The sequence below is a fragment of the Natrix helvetica genome, assembly GCF_964273705.1.
Source record: "Natrix helvetica genome assembly, chromosome: 2".
Lineage (NCBI taxonomy): Eukaryota > Metazoa > Chordata > Lepidosauria > Squamata > Natricidae > Natrix > Natrix helvetica.
In genome coordinates, this window is record NC_138552.1 from 287,118,857 (window position 1) to 287,135,972 (window position 17,116).

Consider the following 17,116-nt stretch of genomic DNA (forward strand, 5'->3'; position numbering starts at 1 on the left):
CTCTGCAGACACCCAGGCAGGTGAATTGGGGAATTATCCAAAGGAAAAAAAACTAGTTTGCTTTTTGGTAGCATAATAGTCTCTTCCATTAAAGAAACTTCCTTCTGGTCTAGTGAATTTGTGATAAAAACCTATTTTGGATGGGAATTCCATGACTACTGAGTATCTAATGTGCTAGAAACGGATAGTCCTTGACTTACGGCCACAATCGTAACTAGAATTTCTGTTGCTAAGCAAGATGGTTGTTAAGTCAATCAGATCCATTTAATGACCTTTTCTGCCGTGGTCATTAAGCAATTCACTGCATTTGTGAAGTAAATCATATGGTTGTTAAGTGAATCAGGTCCCCCCCCCCTCCCATGACCTTGAGATGCTGCAACCTTCATAAATATCTGTCGGTTGACAAGTGTCCAAATGTTGATCATGTGACCATGAGGATGCTGCAATGGTCACAAGTGGGAGGACCAGTTGTAAGTTACTTTTTTCATTGTAACTTGCCATTATAACACTGGATGGTAGCTAAAATAATGGTTGCATATTGAGGACTAACTGAATGTTTATTAGGCATTGAAATACTGTATTTTTCGGAGTATAAGATGAACCTTTTTCCCCCTCAAAAAAGAGGGTGAAAATCTGGGTGCGTCTTATATACTGAACGCAGCATTTTTGGCCTCCCGAAACCCCACCCACTTTGCAAAAATGGCCGTGCATAGCCTTTAGGAGGCTTCCAGTGTGCTCCTGGGGGCTGAGGAGGGCAGAAATGAGGGAAAAACAGGCCGGTTTTTTGCTTGTTTTTGCCCCTAGCCCCCAGGAGCACTCTATAAACCTCCTAACGGCTAGGCATGCCTTTTTTTGACAAAAAACAGGCTATTTTTGGGACGTCGGCGGAGTGCAAAAACTTTTTTTTTAATTTGTCTCTTCAAAATCTTGGTGCGTCTTATATTCCAGTGCGTCTTATACTCTGAAAAATATGGTCCTGTATGTGGAAAAACTACCACAAGGACAACTAGCAGCTAATTTTTCCAATGTTTTGTCTCCAAAGGAAAGCACCGTCGGTTGCAGTGGGACACCAATATGTCGCCAAGCCCAAACCAAGTTGGAGGTTGCCTTGTATATGTCTCTCTGGAGCCCCGACACCGAGGCAGTGCTTGTGGCAATGTCCTGCTTCCGACATCTCTGTGAGGAAGCAGATATCAGGTGTGGAGTAGATGAGGTGTCCGTTCACAACTTCTTGCCCAACTATAACACCTTTATGGAGTTTGCTTCTGTGAGCAATATGATGTCTACAGGTAAGAGGAGGTCTCGTTGCAATGCGCATAAACCTAGAATATTAAACATAAGAAATTTCAGTATATTTGCCATATTTTCAGGAGATAAACGTCAGGTGCTTCTTTAAATTCTTAACCCTTTGCAACTGGAGTCACAGGTGAGTTGCAGGTCCATGTACCTTGATGCCTGTTGCTTCGATTTCCGTGTAACATTGATGACTTACAAACTCAAAAGCACGCTTTCAAAATGTGCACTTTGGTCTGAGTGACCGCAGTTATGATAATACAGGAGCTTATTTCATATAAGTAATTATGAGCAGTTGCTCAGCAACCGTTTGAAGTTATGGGGTTATTTAAGATTCAGATCTGAAATTCTGATGGTTTTCCCCTCCCCTGCAGTTACATGACTGCACTTTGGGCATTCAACAACTGGGGTGCATTTACGGCTGTTTGATGTATGCTCATGTCACTGAGTTTCACAAAAGTTTTGCTAAAAAACAGCATTTACTTGCAGTGTTTGGCAAAACTCTGCCCATAGTGAACCACTGGTTTGCTTTACAACCACAATATTTGCTTAATGACCATAAATGTGATAAATAACTGGGATGATTTATTTAATGACTGGTGATTTGCTTAATAACCACCTCAGAAAAGGTCATAAAATCAGGTTGGGTATGTGAGTGACCCAAATTACAACTGCCATGAATGATGACCATGATAGGCAGACCCCCTTGAGGTAACTCAAGGTTTACCTGTATTGGCAAATAGTTGATTAGTTGATGGAGCATTCATAAATGAGATTTCTGAGAAATATAGTTGCACATCTTTAAAAGTCTGAATGAATTATACCCTTGAAACTGAAATTCTTTATAATTAGTTTATTTTTTTTAACCACTGTATTAAAATGTACAGTACAGTATACAGGAATGTTCAATCCGTTTTTGCCTTATTTTAAAAAGCAATGGATTGAATAGAATAGAATATAGCAGTGCAGAGTAGAACAACAATAGAATAGATAGAATAAAAAAATAGAAATAATAGAAATAGAATAGAGTAGAAATAGAATAGAAATAATAGAAATAGAATAGAGTAGAGATAGAATAGAATAGAATAAAAATAGAAATAATAGAAATAGAGTAGAAATAGAATAGAAAGAATAGAATAGGGAATAGGGAATAGAATAGAATAGAATAAAATAGAATAAAGAATAGAATAGAGGAAAAAAAGGAGCTGACGACACGACGTGCGATCTCGGAGCTTCGAGATCTCAGTTGACACTTTTGTCGCTGGACGGTCCATCTGGACCTAAACCGTCCCACAGTGACAGGGAAGAGTACGTCTTGCTGATCTCAGGGACATCACAAAGTCCCTGATTGATCGATGAGAAGCTCTTCTAGCCAGCGACAAAAAGCACAGCCTCAAGCTGCTGAAGTCGGGACAGCTCCGCAACAGGAGGAAAGCGGAAAGAGAAAGTGTGTCCATCTGGTGAGGAAATCTTCTTTTTATAAAAGACTGCCCAAAAAGATTCAAGTTAAATTAAATTGGTAAAGAAAAGGAAATAAGCGGCGGAATTAAGCATTATTGGACAGTGTGTTTATTTATTTATTTATTATTCATGCTTCTAGACCGCCCCCTCTCCCAAAAAGGGACTCGGGGCGGTGTACAGTCCATGCCAAATATATCAAAATACAATAAAAATTGAATATGTACAGTTGGAATGGAGGAGGTTAAAAATGGAATTAAAAGAACTGTACAAAGCAATATATATAAATATAGGATTTTGAACCCCTAAAACACACACAATAAGTTAAAAACAATACCCCTAAAATAACCAGTTAATACATTTGCCAGGAGGGACAGTTGTAATTATGCCAGGCCTGCTAATCGGAACAGGTGAGTCTTCAATTTTTGCCGGAAGGAGCGGAGGTCAGTAGTGGTTCTAATGTCGGGGGGGAGGTCATTCCAGAGGGTTGGGCCCATCACAGAGAAGGCCCTACTCCTTGGTGTCGCCCGTTGGCATTGCCTAGTGGACGGCACCAGGAGAAGTCCCTCTCTGTGTGAGCGAATTGGCCGCAGGGATGTATGTGGGAGGATGCGATCCCGCAAGTAACTAGGTCCCGTACCATGGAGCGCTTTAAAGATGGTAATCAGCACCTTGAAACGCACCCGAAAAACCACAGGCAGCCAGTGCAGCTCGCGCAGGAGAGGTGTTACATGGGAGTACCTCGTACTCCCCATCACAGCCCGCGCGGCTGCGTTCTGAACTAACTGCAGTCTCCGGGCGCGTCCCAAGGGCAGCCCCATGTAGAGAGCGTTGCAGTAATCCAGGCGGGACGTCACCAACGCATGAGTGACTGTGCGTAGGGCATCCCGGTCCAGTAGGGGGCGCAATTGGCGCACCAGGCGAACCTGGTGGAACGCCCCCCTTGCCACGGCTGCCACATGGTCATCCATTGACAGCCGGGCATCAAGGAGGACGCCCAAATTGCGCGCCCGTTCCACAGGGGGCAATTGTTCGCCCCCTATGGCCAGCGATGGAATCAGCTGGCTGAACCGAGGTGCCGGTAGCCACAGCCACTCAGTCTTGGAGGGGTTGAGTTTAAGTCTGTTGTCCCCCATCCAGACCCCGACGGCTTCCAAACACCGGGACATCACTTCGACAGCCTCGTTGGGGTGGTTTGGGGTTGAAATATACAGCTGGGTATCATCAGCGTAGAAGTGACACTCAACCCCAAAACCACGTATGATCTCACCCAGCGGCTTCACATATGTGTTGAACAGGAGAGGCGAGAGGACCGACCCCTGTGGCACTCCACAAGTGAGTGGCCTCGGGGTCGACCTCTGTCCCCCTGTCAACACACATTGCTTCCGGTCGGAGAGGTAGGAGCCGAACCACCGCAGAACGGTACCTCCGACTCCTATCCCCTCCAACCGGCGCAATAGGATACCATGGTCGATGGTATCAAAAGCCGCCGAGAGGTCTAATAGGACCAGGATAGAGGAACAACCTCTATCTCTGGCCCTCCAGAGATCATCGACCAACGCGACCAAGGCTGTCTCCGTGCTGTGCCCGGGTCGGAAGCCGGACTGGCGTGAGTCTAGATAATCGGATTCGTCAAGGTGTCGTGGAAACTGCTGCGCCACCACATTCTCAACAACCTTCGCTAAAAAGGGAAGGTTGGAGACTGGACGGTAATTAGCTAGCTCCGTTGGGTCAAGCGAAGGCCCCTTAAGTAAGGGCCTCACCACCGCCTCCTTCAAGGCGGTTGGCAAGGATCCCTCACCCAATGAGGCATTCACCAGGCCCAGAAGCCAGCCTCGGGTCACCTCCCAAGATGCCAGTACCAACCAGGAGGGACACGGGTCCATTAAACATGTGGTGGGTCGCAGCCGTCCACGCAACCTATCCAAATCCTCGGGGGCAACAGAATCAAACTCCTCCCAGGATGGTCTCACAAGACTCGCTGTTAGCGGCCCGTCTGGTCCACTGAGGGGGGCCCATCCACTCCGGATCTGAGCGACTTTGTCCTGCAGATATTCCCCAAACTCCTCTGCTCTGCCCTGCAAGGGTGCCCCCCGCGTCCTCTGTGACAAGAGGGAGCGGGTCACCCTAAACAGGGCGGCAGGGCGGTTATCCGCGGACGCAATAAGAGCGGCGCAATATCTACGTTTGGCCGCCCTTAATGCCACAAGGTAGGTCCGTAAATAGGCTCTTACCTGTGTTCGATCAGATTCGGAGCGTGAGGACCTCCACCTGCTCTCTAGACGTCTCCTATGGCGCTTCATCACCCTCAGCTCCTCGGTATACCAAGGAGCCCGGGTGGGTCGCTGTCGCAGGAGAGGTCGCAAAGGCGCAACCCGGTCCAAGGCCCCAGCCGCCGCCCTATTCCAGGCGGCCGCTATGATAGGATAAAAGGGAAATTGGATATAAATTCTAAACAATGATTAAGAAAAGAGGTTTAAATTTTTTGTTATTAAACATAAGTAATTTTTATTTTGCATGTGTTATAAAGGTATAATGTGGTTGGATGATATTGAAAATAAATAAGGGAATGCCACTATGTGGTTTTGTTTTAAACTTTGGAATGTTTGTTATAAAGGGACATTAAAACAACTATAGTCATATGAAGGATGTGATTATAGCTATATATATATATATATATATATATATGATGTAAAATAGATAATTTGATATGAATCATAGGTGATGACTGTGGAAGGGATGCACGAAAGTTGTTTGTACCAATTGACACACTTTCTACAATTTGTAATGGAGGATGATTTTTGGTTGTTTTTATTCAAAAAATAAAAAATGGGAAAAAAAGAATAGAATAGAATAGAAAAAAATGGAATAGTAATAGAATAGGAATAGGAATGGAATATTCTTTATTGACCAAGTGCGATTGGACATAGAAGGAATTTGTTTCCAGTGCAGAAGCTCTCCGTATGCATACAGACAACAAAGGGATAAATCATAAATCAGAGATTCAATCATATACAACCAACAAAGTGATAGTTATAGGATACCAATAGGTGTAGGTAATAGGAAAGAAGGGAAGGATAATAGCAACACAGCCTTACTACATGGGTAAATATCCTTAGGCATGTCAGTGCTGTGGGAATTAGTGTTCAGCAGAATGATGGTATGAAGGAGGAAAACTGTCTTTTGTGTCTAGTTGTTTTGACATGCAATGCCCCATAGCGGCATCCTGAGGGGAGAAGTTTATGTCCAGGATATGAAGGGTATGTAGATATTTACTCAACCCTCTTTCTGGTTCGTACAGTCCTCCATGGAAGGCAGGCTTGTTGCAGGGTTCCCCCCCCCCCCCCCCGCAGTCCTAACTGTCTGTTGAAGTCTGTACCTATTTCATAGAAGACCCTTCTGCTGTTAATGAAAAGATCTTGAGAAAATGTTCTCAGTTTCTGACTGGATCACTTTGTAGGAAGAACAGCTCTTCAGAAGAGAGTGATGGCCCTGCTCAGGCGTATCGAGCATCCAACGGCAGGTAACACCGAGGTAGGCTTTTTCCTTTCCTTAAGAGCTCCTTTTGGCAGTCAGCAGTTGTTGCCTTGTTGCTTTGCTTATGCCGTGTGATCAACCAGTATCTTTCCTGGTTTGTTGTAGGCCTGGGAAGACACACATTTTAAATGGGAGGCGGCTACAAAATTGATCCTCAACTATCCAAAGACTAAGATGGAAGACGGCCAGGTAAGACCAAGGTCATTAAGAGGAATGCTCCCTTTAGAAATGTTGGGCTACAACTCAGTGGTGAAATTCATTTTTTTTCCCTACCAGTTCTGTAGGCGTGGCTTGGTGAAGCGGGTCATGTGACTGAGGTGGGCGTGGTCAACTTTAAAAAAAATTAAGCATTTTAAGTTGATCGTCGGAACTTTTTAAAAACTTTTTTTTGCATTTTTAAACTACTGGCTTGGGCGAACCAGTAGCATTTATGCTACCGGTTGGGGCGAACTGGCCCAAACTGGTAGCACTTCACTCCTGCTACAACTTCCATTATCCTTTGTCTTCTGTGTTGCTACTCCAGAAAACCCCATTTCATTTTGCATTTGAAAAAATGGAAGGAAGTTCCATTTCTCTTTGAGTGCAACTTCTTCTAATACTCTTTTTTTCAAATGAAGGCAAATCGATGTGTCCCAGGGTGGTGATCTTGACAGCTGCAGGTGATTTATGCCTGGATTAAAAAAAACAAAGCAAAAGAATGATGAGCAATGAATAAGCATTTCCTTGAGCCAGCTGCTTGTTCTCTAGGGAGTCCTTGATAGGCATATATACGTATCCCAGGATAATGTTTCAGAATCCGATCTGGACCAGAGTTTAAGTCTTGCCAGGAAAGTCGTTTCAGTTTTTTTCCCTGTTTCGGGCATGAAACCAGAAGCAATTTCCAAAATGAAAATAAAACTGGCTAAGTTCTTTTTAATTAAAACGTAGCTTTGCCGTCTCCACCACTTTTCTCATCCATTGTTCCATTGTGAGAACTCACATAGAATAGAATAGAAGCTGGAAGGGACCTTGGAGGTCTTCTAGTCCAGCCCTCTGCTCAAGCAGGAGAACAGATACCATTTCAGATAAGTGACTGTCTAGTCTCTTCTTAAAATCCTCTAGTGATGAAGCACCCACCACCTTTGAAGGCAACTTCTGTTCCACTGGTTAATTATCCTCACTGTTAGGAAGTTTTTCCTTAATTCCAGGTTGTTTAATTAAATTTCTCCTTAATTCCATATCTTTCCATTTCTGCGCTTATAAAATTATGGCCGCTGTCCTCAACCCACCTTCCTGTATGTCTCTCTCTGCAGGTTGCTGAAAGTCTGCACAAGACCATAGTCAAGAGACGGATGTCCCATGTCAGCGGTGGAGGTTCCATTGATCTGTCAGACACAGACTCTTTGCAGGAGTGGATCAACATGACCGGCTTTCTGTGCGCCCTGGGTGGAGTATGCTTGCAGTATCGCGGCAACACACCCTTCCCATCCTATAGTCCCCCCATGGGCCCCGTGAGTGAGAGGAAAGGCTCCATGATCTCCATGCTGTCGACTGACGGCAACACCGAGACTCCTGTGAGCAAGTTCATGGATCGCTTGTTGTCCCTGATGGTCTGCACCCACGAGAAAGTGGGTCTGCAGATACGGACGAACATTAAGGACCTCATAGGGCTGGAGCTGAGCCCCGCCCTTTATCCCATGCTTTTCAACAAATTAAAGAACATCATCAGCAAGTTCTTCGACTCGCAAGGACAGGTAAAAGTTTCACTTAAATTGTCTTGCAAAGCAGCTCCCATACAGGAAGTCCTTGACTTACAATCACTTGTTTAGCGACGTTCAAAGTTACAGCGGCACTGAAAAACAGTGACTTACGAATGATTTTCATGCTCAGGACCACTGCAACATCCCCACGGTCCCCATGTGATCAAAATTCAGATGCTTGGCGACTGGCATATATTTATGGCAGTCGCGCTGTCCTGGGGTCATTTGATTTCCATTTGTAACCTTCCCAGTTGGCTTGTGACAAGCAGAGTGAATGTGGGGTAGCTTGATTTGCTTCATGACTGCATGATTCCTTTAATAATTGCAGTAATTCACTTAGCAGCCATGGCAAGGGAGGTTGTAAAACGGCCAAAACTCAATTAGCAACTGCCTTACTTAGGAATGGGATTTTGGGAATCAAATTGTGGTTGTAAATTGAGATTACTCCTTTCTACCATACTCCTGTATTTAGAAGTCAGACTATCGGTATAAGGACAGTGCTTAAAAACAAAATAACTGTTCTGATCTAGGCTTCCTTAAAAAGCATGAAGCAGAGTCTTGATCCTGGCAAAACCTCTTTTATTCACACAGCTGTGAATTCCTTCCATTCGCAGTCAGCAAGGCTTGGCAAACAGTCTTTCAGAGGAATATTTATCACCACGAACCTTATCTCGCTTGGAGAGCTGCCAGATAACTAGTTTCCAAACTCAGGGCAAGGCAACACTTGGCGCAGAGTCTCTTATAGTCACAAACAGAACTTTTCACTCTTGAAACGACTGAAGGAATGAATTGTTTCCTGCAAAAGCCCCCTCCCCGTTCGCTCCTCTTTTGTTTCCTATGGGAGGGTCCAATCACCTCCGAGGTGTGGCTTTACTCTTAAGTCGACCCTGCTTTCTTAGTTGTTCTTGTCTTCTGGCAGCTCTGCCCATGCGCACACTGGGAACAGGTTCCAGCTGTTCCTTTGCTTCGCTGCTGTCCAGCTCCCTCTCTGCCTATGACACAGAGCTCTCATCTGAGCTTTCCCCAGCCTCCAGGCCTGGCCCCTGTTCCTTCCCAATCTCCCCACTGGGAGGGCCACAACAATAACTCAGAGTCATGATAACTTCAGTCATGATAACTGACTGGGTGTTCATATAAGCCGCCTTTTGCTCTTGGAATCAGTTTATTTATCTAACGGACAAGCTGATTCATTCATTGGTTGGGTGGTTAGTTGGCTGATTCTGGAGCTTTCTACATTGGAAATTAATTTTGGGGAATAGTTTGTCCTCAACAGAACTTGGCCCGAAGTACTAGCTGGTTTTTCATCCTTAATATCTAGATAAACCTTCTTCATTTAGATGCTATGAATCACTTTGTCCCAACGGTGCTTTTTCCAAAGGCAACTGGACTTTGCTTTTCCTTAAAGACGTTTCTAATCCAAGAAGCTTCACTTTCCCTCCAGGAAAAACAAAATCCAGTTGCCTTTGGAAAAAGCCCCTTTGCGACAACTGTGACTTGGATGATCGAGAATTTCCACAGATATCAATCACTTTGTCTCTTTTTCTATCCAAAGAAATGTAAACACGATGCCTTTATCATGTTTGGATGATGTCATTGCTCATTGAAATACTATTTTTGTTAAAGTTATAGCTGAAGTTAAAGTATATATTATAGTTAGCATATGTTAGCCATTGAGATTTTATGGGATGCCCAAATTGTGCAAAATACCGTGTTTCCCCAAAAATATGACCTGTCCTGAAACTAAAGCCTTGCCACATTTTTCGCGTGGGCAAAAATATAAGCCCACCCCCCCCAAAAATAAACCCCCTGGATAACCCCCCCTCCAGCCAGGCAGAGCACCGTTCACCGACATAGCGGTATCCTGAAGGCACCAAGCCGTAGGAGCCGGGGGGGGGGGGGGAAGGAGAAAGGCGCTCACATTGCTTGGCGCCTTTGGTATACCGCTAGGTTGGGGAGTGGCGTTCTGCCTGGCCGGTGGGGGGAGTTGCCTGGCGGCTGCTCCCTTGCAAACCGGCTCCCGAAGAGTCAGGTGCGAAGCAGCCATGAGGTAACTAAGCTCACGAGCATCCGCCCGGCAACCCCCCCCCCTCCAGCCAGGCAGATCGCCATTCACTGACCTATGGGGTATCCCTAATGTGCCAAGCTGCAGGAGCTGGGGAGCGGGCAGAGCGCCATGTGGCTTGGCACCTTAGTGATACTCCCTAGGTCAGTGAATGGCGATCTGCCCGGCTGGAGAGGGGGTTTGCTCGGCGGTTGCTCGTGAGCTTAGTCACCTCATGGCTGCTTTGCCTCTGAGGCTGTGCCCGGCTCTTCAAGAGCCAGTTCGCAAGGGAGCAGCCGCCCGGCAACCCCAAAACAATAAGCCCTCCCTGATAATAAGCCCAAGGCCATATTTTGCAAGTACAAAGAAAATAAGACCCTGTCGAATTTTCGGGGAGACACGGTATCTGTGTTCTCAAACGGGGTTTGACAGCACAGGTGGGCTAATCTGAAATTTATCAAGGGTCCAAAAACTTTGCTGACCCACAAAGCAGAAAATTAAAAGAATTTCAAAGGAAACATGGTGGAAGTGTATAACCAACAGCATGTTTCGCTCCCGTGCAGGTCTTGTTAAATGATACCAATACGCAGTTTGTGGAGCAGACTATTGCGATCATGAAGAACCTGCTTGATAACCACACTGAAGGCAGCTCGGAACACCTTGGGCAAGCCAGGATTGAGACCATGATGCTGAATCTAGTTAGGCAAGTCAGTTCACCCTTCTGGTTCTCCCTGTAGCCTGTGTGTTTGTAGCAGAGCGAGGGTGTCCGGTTGTAGACCCAACCATCGCACAGAAGCAAGCTTAATTTGGTTGAATGATGGGACTGTAATTTAGATAACAAAAGGGCAAGTGGAGTGCTTGACTGAGCAGTTGCACCCAAGTTCCAGGAAAAATACCAGGAAGGCAAAATAGCAATAGCAGACTTATATGCCGCTATATAAAGTGTTTTGCAGCACTCTCTGTGCTGTAAAGGACTTGCCTCTCCTCTCACCTTAAGAAAGTAGAATTCTTGAAGCACTTAGCATTTTAAAAGGAAACCTTTATTGGAGAGAAAGTGATAGCAAGACAAAGAAAGCGGGATCTGAGGATTCCTAACCAATTCTGTTAGATTAAAACATTTAGAGACCCTCTCCCCCTCAGTCCGGCATTGAATAAGCCAATCCACAGGTGCGAAGATGGTTTGAGAATGGCAGGCTGAGAAGGTGAAAGAGGTTGTTCTTAGACATCGCTTGCTGGAGGCTCAGGAGCTGACAAAACAGATGGCCCTCCCCCCTTATATTCCCAGGAAGGTAAATCCAAGCACAGGATAGACAGGTACCAGGAAGAAGGTTATAAACTGAGGAATGCATCCAGGCCCCTTCCCCAGAATGGCAGCATCCCGATAAGGATTTATGGGACCTGACACTCTGAGTGCTTTACAAAATCATTGCGTTGTCCCCGACATTTTAAGTCCTCATTTTACTGACCTTGGAAGAATGGAAGGCTGAGTCAACCCTGAGCCGGTCAGGATCGAACTCCTGTCTGTGGACAGAGTTAGCCTGCAATACTGCATTTTTAACCACTGCACCACCACGGCTCCTGATACCATAGATCAGGGGTGTCCAAACTTGGGAACTTTAAGACTTGTGGACTTCAACTCCCAGAATTCCCCAGCCAGCCATGCTTCCCTCTGGTCCACAGAAAAACCTGTCTCCAAGGATCCAGTCCCTGGTGCCCAAAAGGTCGGGGACCACTGCCCTAGAACACTGGTCTAACAGAGAGTAACATGCTGGTAGCTGCTCCTAAGAAGGCCCGGCTGTGGGCATGAGTCAGAAGCATTCTCATTGGTGAGATTTGAACTGCCGAACTAGCAGTCAGCTGAAGTAGCCTGCAGTACTGCACTCTAACCACTGAGCCACCGTGGCTCTTGTTCTCCTGGTCATTATCTCCTTGGTCTGCTTGAGTGGGTTGATCTCCTATCAGCTTGTAAGATTCACAGCTGGTTGAAACATGCCCTTCAGCCACTGATTCAGATTCAGGAGACCCTAGAGAAAGGACAGGCAATCTATCTAAGAGAAAGGATAGGTAACTTACAACCAAGAGACTACAGGTATTTTCTCTAAATCTGTTTTGCGGAGCCCCTCCAGATTGAGAAACAAAACAAAGATCTTTTCTGTGCTTAATTTACGTGTTTGAAAAATCATAACCATAACCCAAAAAAGCCCTTAAGTGTTTTTATAAGGTTTTTATTTATGTTTTATTTTTATCATCTTACTTCCCTTTTTGTATCTTTATTCTCGTGTGATTTCTATTTGTAAAAAATCTGTCAAAGGCTTTGCAGTAAAAAAAGAACAAGTGAGAGGAAAAGAGACTCCTAAAAATTAAAATCCTAAAAACATCTGGAAATTTTGGCAGCAATCCTTTCAAAATACGCAACCATTTCTTTTTTTAAAAGTTAACACGCAGGCTATCATAACGGAACCATCTCCAAAGATACCATTGTTATTTCTTGGATAAGAGGAGCCATTGAAAGTGGTTTCTTTTTTTTTAGGTGCGGTACCATTCGTATATTTTCAGTCATGGTTATGATGGCTTACTTCAACAGATAAAATCTATCCATGCATTGAAAGTGGATCTCCTGTGGATAGGTTGAATTTCAACCTTCATAATCTCCAGGGACATGGTGGCTCAGTGGCTAAGATGCTGAGCTTGCCGATCAGAAAGGTCGGCAGTTCGAATCCCTAGCACCGCGTAACGGAGTGAGCTCCCGTTACTTGTCCCAGCTTCTGCCAACCTATCAGTTCGAAAGACCGTAAAAAATTAAGGTAGAAAAATAGGAACCATTTTTGGTGGGAAGGTAACAGCGTTCCGTGAGCCTTCGGCATTTAGTCATGCTGGCCACATGACCACGTAGATGTCTTTGTACAGTGCTGGCTCTTTGGCTTTGGAAAGGAGATGAGCACTACCCCCTAGAGTCGGGAACAACTAGCACATATGTGTGAGGGGAACCTTTACCTTTATCTCCAGATAGCTATCAGGCACAAGGAACCAAGAATGACACCATGAATTGCTCAGAGTGTTTCTTTATTGCTGTCCGCCCATAGACAGGAAGCTAGCCAGATTAAAGCACAATCTGCCTAATTTATCAGATAAAGCCTATGAAAGGTTTAGGGAGGATCCCTTCTCAACTTCTTTCTGCATATCAGGAACTCAAGGCTGACTTGTCCTTTGCGTTTTTTTGGGAAAGACCCCCTCCTTCCTGTAACCCAGCCTCAGATTCCACTGCAATTGCGTAGTCCAATCCAGGTACCAGCATGGGAATGCTGATTTATTAGGAAAAATCCAATCCTCATTCTTGACCTGTGATGGCTTTGGAGAAGATGCTCAGAATGATGTTGGCAGTTATTGGAAGGTTCATTAATTGACAGGCCTTATATCCGTGATGGCGATCACGTGCCATAGGTGGCATGTGGAGCCCTCTCTGCGGGCATGTGAGCTGTTGCCCAGCTCAGCTCCTTTGCGCATGTGTGCATGCCTTCTGCCAGCCAGCTGATTTTTGGGTCTCTGCCGTGCAAGCGGGAGGCACATGCACATGCGTGGGAGGCTGGGATCGCACGCTTTCCCTGCGCTCCATTTCTGGTCCCAGGAAGCTGCAGGGTGGCCTGCTAGGCCCAAAACAGGGCGCAGGGTGTGTGTGTCGCACGCACATTGCATTATGGGTATGGGCACGCTTTTGGCACGCAAGGACACAAAGGTTAGCCATCACTGCCTTGTATCATCTCACAGGTACGTGCGTGTCCTCGGGAATCTGGTGCATGCAATTCAGATCAAAACCAAACTCTGTCAACTTGTGAAGGTAATGATGGAGAGGCGAGATGATCTGTCCTTCTGCCAAGAAATGAAATTCAGGTGAGAGGTTTGATGGAAGCTTTTGGAGCCTTTATTAAGAACTATAATTGCATCTCCAGAATGGCAGCCTGTTAGCATTAAGTGGAGCCTACAAGGTTTGATTGTGGAATAGTGACGGTTGAAGGCATGCCAACAAATTTAGTGGGCCGATAGTAAATAAATTTAGTAGAGAGAAGAAATTGAAAACAACAAGCATTCTTGGAAGTTAAGACAAAGAGGACCATAAGTCCCAGAAGTAACAGTTTAAAAACACATTTTAATAAATAAAAATAAAGTCTCCTTCAGATTAAACTCAACTTCTACTATTTTCACAGACTTTTTACTTCAGTTTCCCATACTCACCTACAAGATCTGCAAGATTTTTTAGTGGCTCCCATCTATGTACTAGCGAGTCGCAAACCACCTCAGCTTTTTCATGTTAGCCAAAGTTGGTTAGCTAATGCTGCCTGACCGTTTTATGATGTGGTAGCTACTCATAACGTATTTAGCTAGTGGCAGAAAATCGGCATGGTTGCTATAAGAGAAAACGATGCAATTGTATTGATTCTGTGGCGAGGGAGGGATCAATGTAAGATTTCCAAGGTAGCATTTTATTTAGCATTTGGAAAATGTTCCACGTAGCCTCTTTAATTTGGATTTTGTCAGATGTTGTTTGCATACCTTTTGCTCTGTAATTCTGAACTCCAGGAACAAGATGGTGGAATATTTGACTGACTGGGTTATGGGAACATCCAACCAGGCTACAGATGAGGATGTGAAATGTCTGACAAGGTAAGATTAGCTGTGTCACCTACACTCCCTATGCAGCAGGTTGTTAAAAATAATGTATAGGGTGGTTGATTAATAACAGATGGAATTCAGTCTTAAGGTAGAATGGATGGATGGATGGATGGATGAACGAATGGATGAACGCTTGTGGACAGAATAGAAAAGAAATTATAGCAAGTGCACATTGAGTTAATTGTGTTTATGTTGACAAGAGCCAGTTTGGTGTCTTTGGACGAAAAGTGAAGGACTCTGATTCTAGTCCACTGTCAGGGATCCAGGTAGCATCCTCAATCAAAAAAGAATCCGAGGCTAGAGATTCCTCAAAGTTCCAATTTATTCAAAGAGCCATGTTGGCACATCTGGGAAAACCCGAATCTGAAAGCTTCCAGGTTTTCCCCACCCAGATGAAAGTTCAAGACCCTGCCCCAAACACCCCCCAAGTTCATCACATGGTCCAATCAATCACTGTCCCAAAAGAAGATTCCTCCCATCCATGTCAGTCCAGGTGCAGGGACAAGACTGATTCTCTGAGAAGGAATGTCATTTTGGCTACCTATTTCCTGTGCTCCATACAATCCCCCCTCCCAGTTCCCCACAGTAGAACATGTTTGAATATGTGGCAGGCTTGAGGCCCAAAGGCAAAGATGGCTTCCAAGCCTGACATCCACCTTCAGCCACAGAAGTTCCATGAGTCATTTTGGGGCAGTCATTCTCAGACCGAGAGACAGTCTGATATACTGCTAAAAGTGTAGGAGTAGAAATGGGGAAGTCCTGGTTCTAGTCCTCCTCATCTACAAGATCTTCCTGGTGAGGTGCGTGGTTGTGCTTCTGGCCATCCCTCTCTCTCAAGAATCAGTATGACATAAGGTTCATGTATTGGGTCTGGGAAGATCCAGGTTCTAGTCCTCTCTTAGACATGGAACCCATGGTAACTTTAGGTCAGTTCCTTCCTCTCGTTCCAAAAGTTGGGTAGAAACTCAAGTTCAAGATTAGCCTCAGCTATGGAAGGTCTGCATGTGACTTTAACCAGGCCCCTCCCTCTCAGCTTGAGACAAGCAATCTTAAGACTCTTGGTTGCTTTGGACCCCTTGCTTCCCATGTGAAAATGACCGTATTTTTCAGAGTATAAGACGCACCAAAATTTTGAATAGGTAATTTTTTTAAAAAAGTTTTTGCACTCTGCAGACCTCCTAAACCCTCTGCATGCCTCATTTTTTGTGAAAAACGTAGCATGGGGAGAGTTTGAGAGGCCTGCAAAGTGTTCCTAGGGGCGGGGGGGGGGGAAACATAAAAAGCGACCTGTTTTTTGCCCCCCCCCAAAAAAGGGGCATGCATAGCCTTTAGGAGGCTTGTAGAGTGTTCCTGGGGGCTGGGGAGGGAGGCAAAAGCAAGCAAAAACCGGCCCATTTTTTGCTCGTTTTTGTCCTCCCCAGCCCCCAGGAGCACTTTGCAGGCCTCCCAAACCCTCTGCACGTCCATTTTTGTGAAGGGGGCGGGGTTTTTGGAGGCCAAAAATGCTGTATTCGGTGTATAAGGCGCACCCAGATTTTCACCCTCTTTTGGGGGGAAAAGGTGTGTTTTATACTCCAAAAAATATGGTATGTGAAAAATGCACTTTTCATTGATTTCATTTCATTCATTGTTTTATTGTCTAGAGACTTGGACCAGGCAAGCATGGAAGCTGTTGTCTCTCTTCTGGCCGGGCTTCCACTTCAACCAGAAGAAGGAGATGGAGTTGAATTGATGGAAGCTAAATCCCAGTTATTTCTCAAGTAAAGGCCTATTTTCAGCACTTCACAGATTGAAATAGCTAAACTTCCGTTCTACTTGGTCAATAACCATTGCCAAGGCATGAATGTATACAGTGGGTATATGGGCTTCACGCCCCTGTTAAAATGCCAGATTTTTGAGATGTAAAAAGATTAGACCAAGATACATCACTCCAGAATCTTTCCCACCTCAGTTGAAAAACAAACTGAAATGACTGTGGAGATTCTCAATCAGGTCATGGTTATCCCAAAGATCCCTTTTCCAAAAGGCACCTGGACTTTCTTGGTGTTTTCTTTGAAAACATTTCACTTCTCATCCAAGAAGAAATGAAGAATAAGAAAAATAAGAATAAAAAAATAGACTTTTTATATCCACTGTAAGAGTAGATTGCACCGGTAAATTATCACCGTGGGGACCCAGTAGCTCAGTGGCTAAGATGCTGAGCTTGTCGATCAGAAAGGTCAGCAGTTCAGCAGTTCGAGTCCCTAGCGCCACGTAACGGAGTGAGCTCCCGTTACTTGTCGCAGCTTCTGCCAACCTAGCAGTTCGAAAACACGTAAAAAATGCAAGTAGAAAAACAGGGACCACCTTTGGTGGGAAGGTAACAGCGTTCCGTGCACCT

The 17,116-nt window shown here is 45.0% G+C and overlaps 1 protein-coding gene across 2 annotated transcripts in view; it reads left to right on the top strand.

The window, feature by feature from the left end:
• The window catches only part of NF1 (neurofibromin 1), a 287,036-nt gene that overhangs the window by 83,146 nt on the left and 186,774 nt on the right, over positions 1–17,116 (top strand). For both annotated transcript variants that reach the window (XM_081945323.1, XM_081945324.1), the window contains exons 18-25: positions 1,043–1,289; positions 6,212–6,285; positions 6,394–6,477; positions 7,581–8,021; positions 10,632–10,771; positions 13,834–13,956; positions 14,644–14,727; positions 16,380–16,496. In XM_081945323.1, the coding sequence (XP_081801449.1) occupies positions 1,043–1,289; positions 6,212–6,285; positions 6,394–6,477; positions 7,581–8,021; positions 10,632–10,771; positions 13,834–13,956; positions 14,644–14,727; positions 16,380–16,496 (1,310 nt within the window). The remainder of the gene's footprint in view (positions 1–1,042; positions 1,290–6,211; positions 6,286–6,393; positions 6,478–7,580; positions 8,022–10,631; positions 10,772–13,833; positions 13,957–14,643; positions 14,728–16,379; positions 16,497–17,116) is intronic.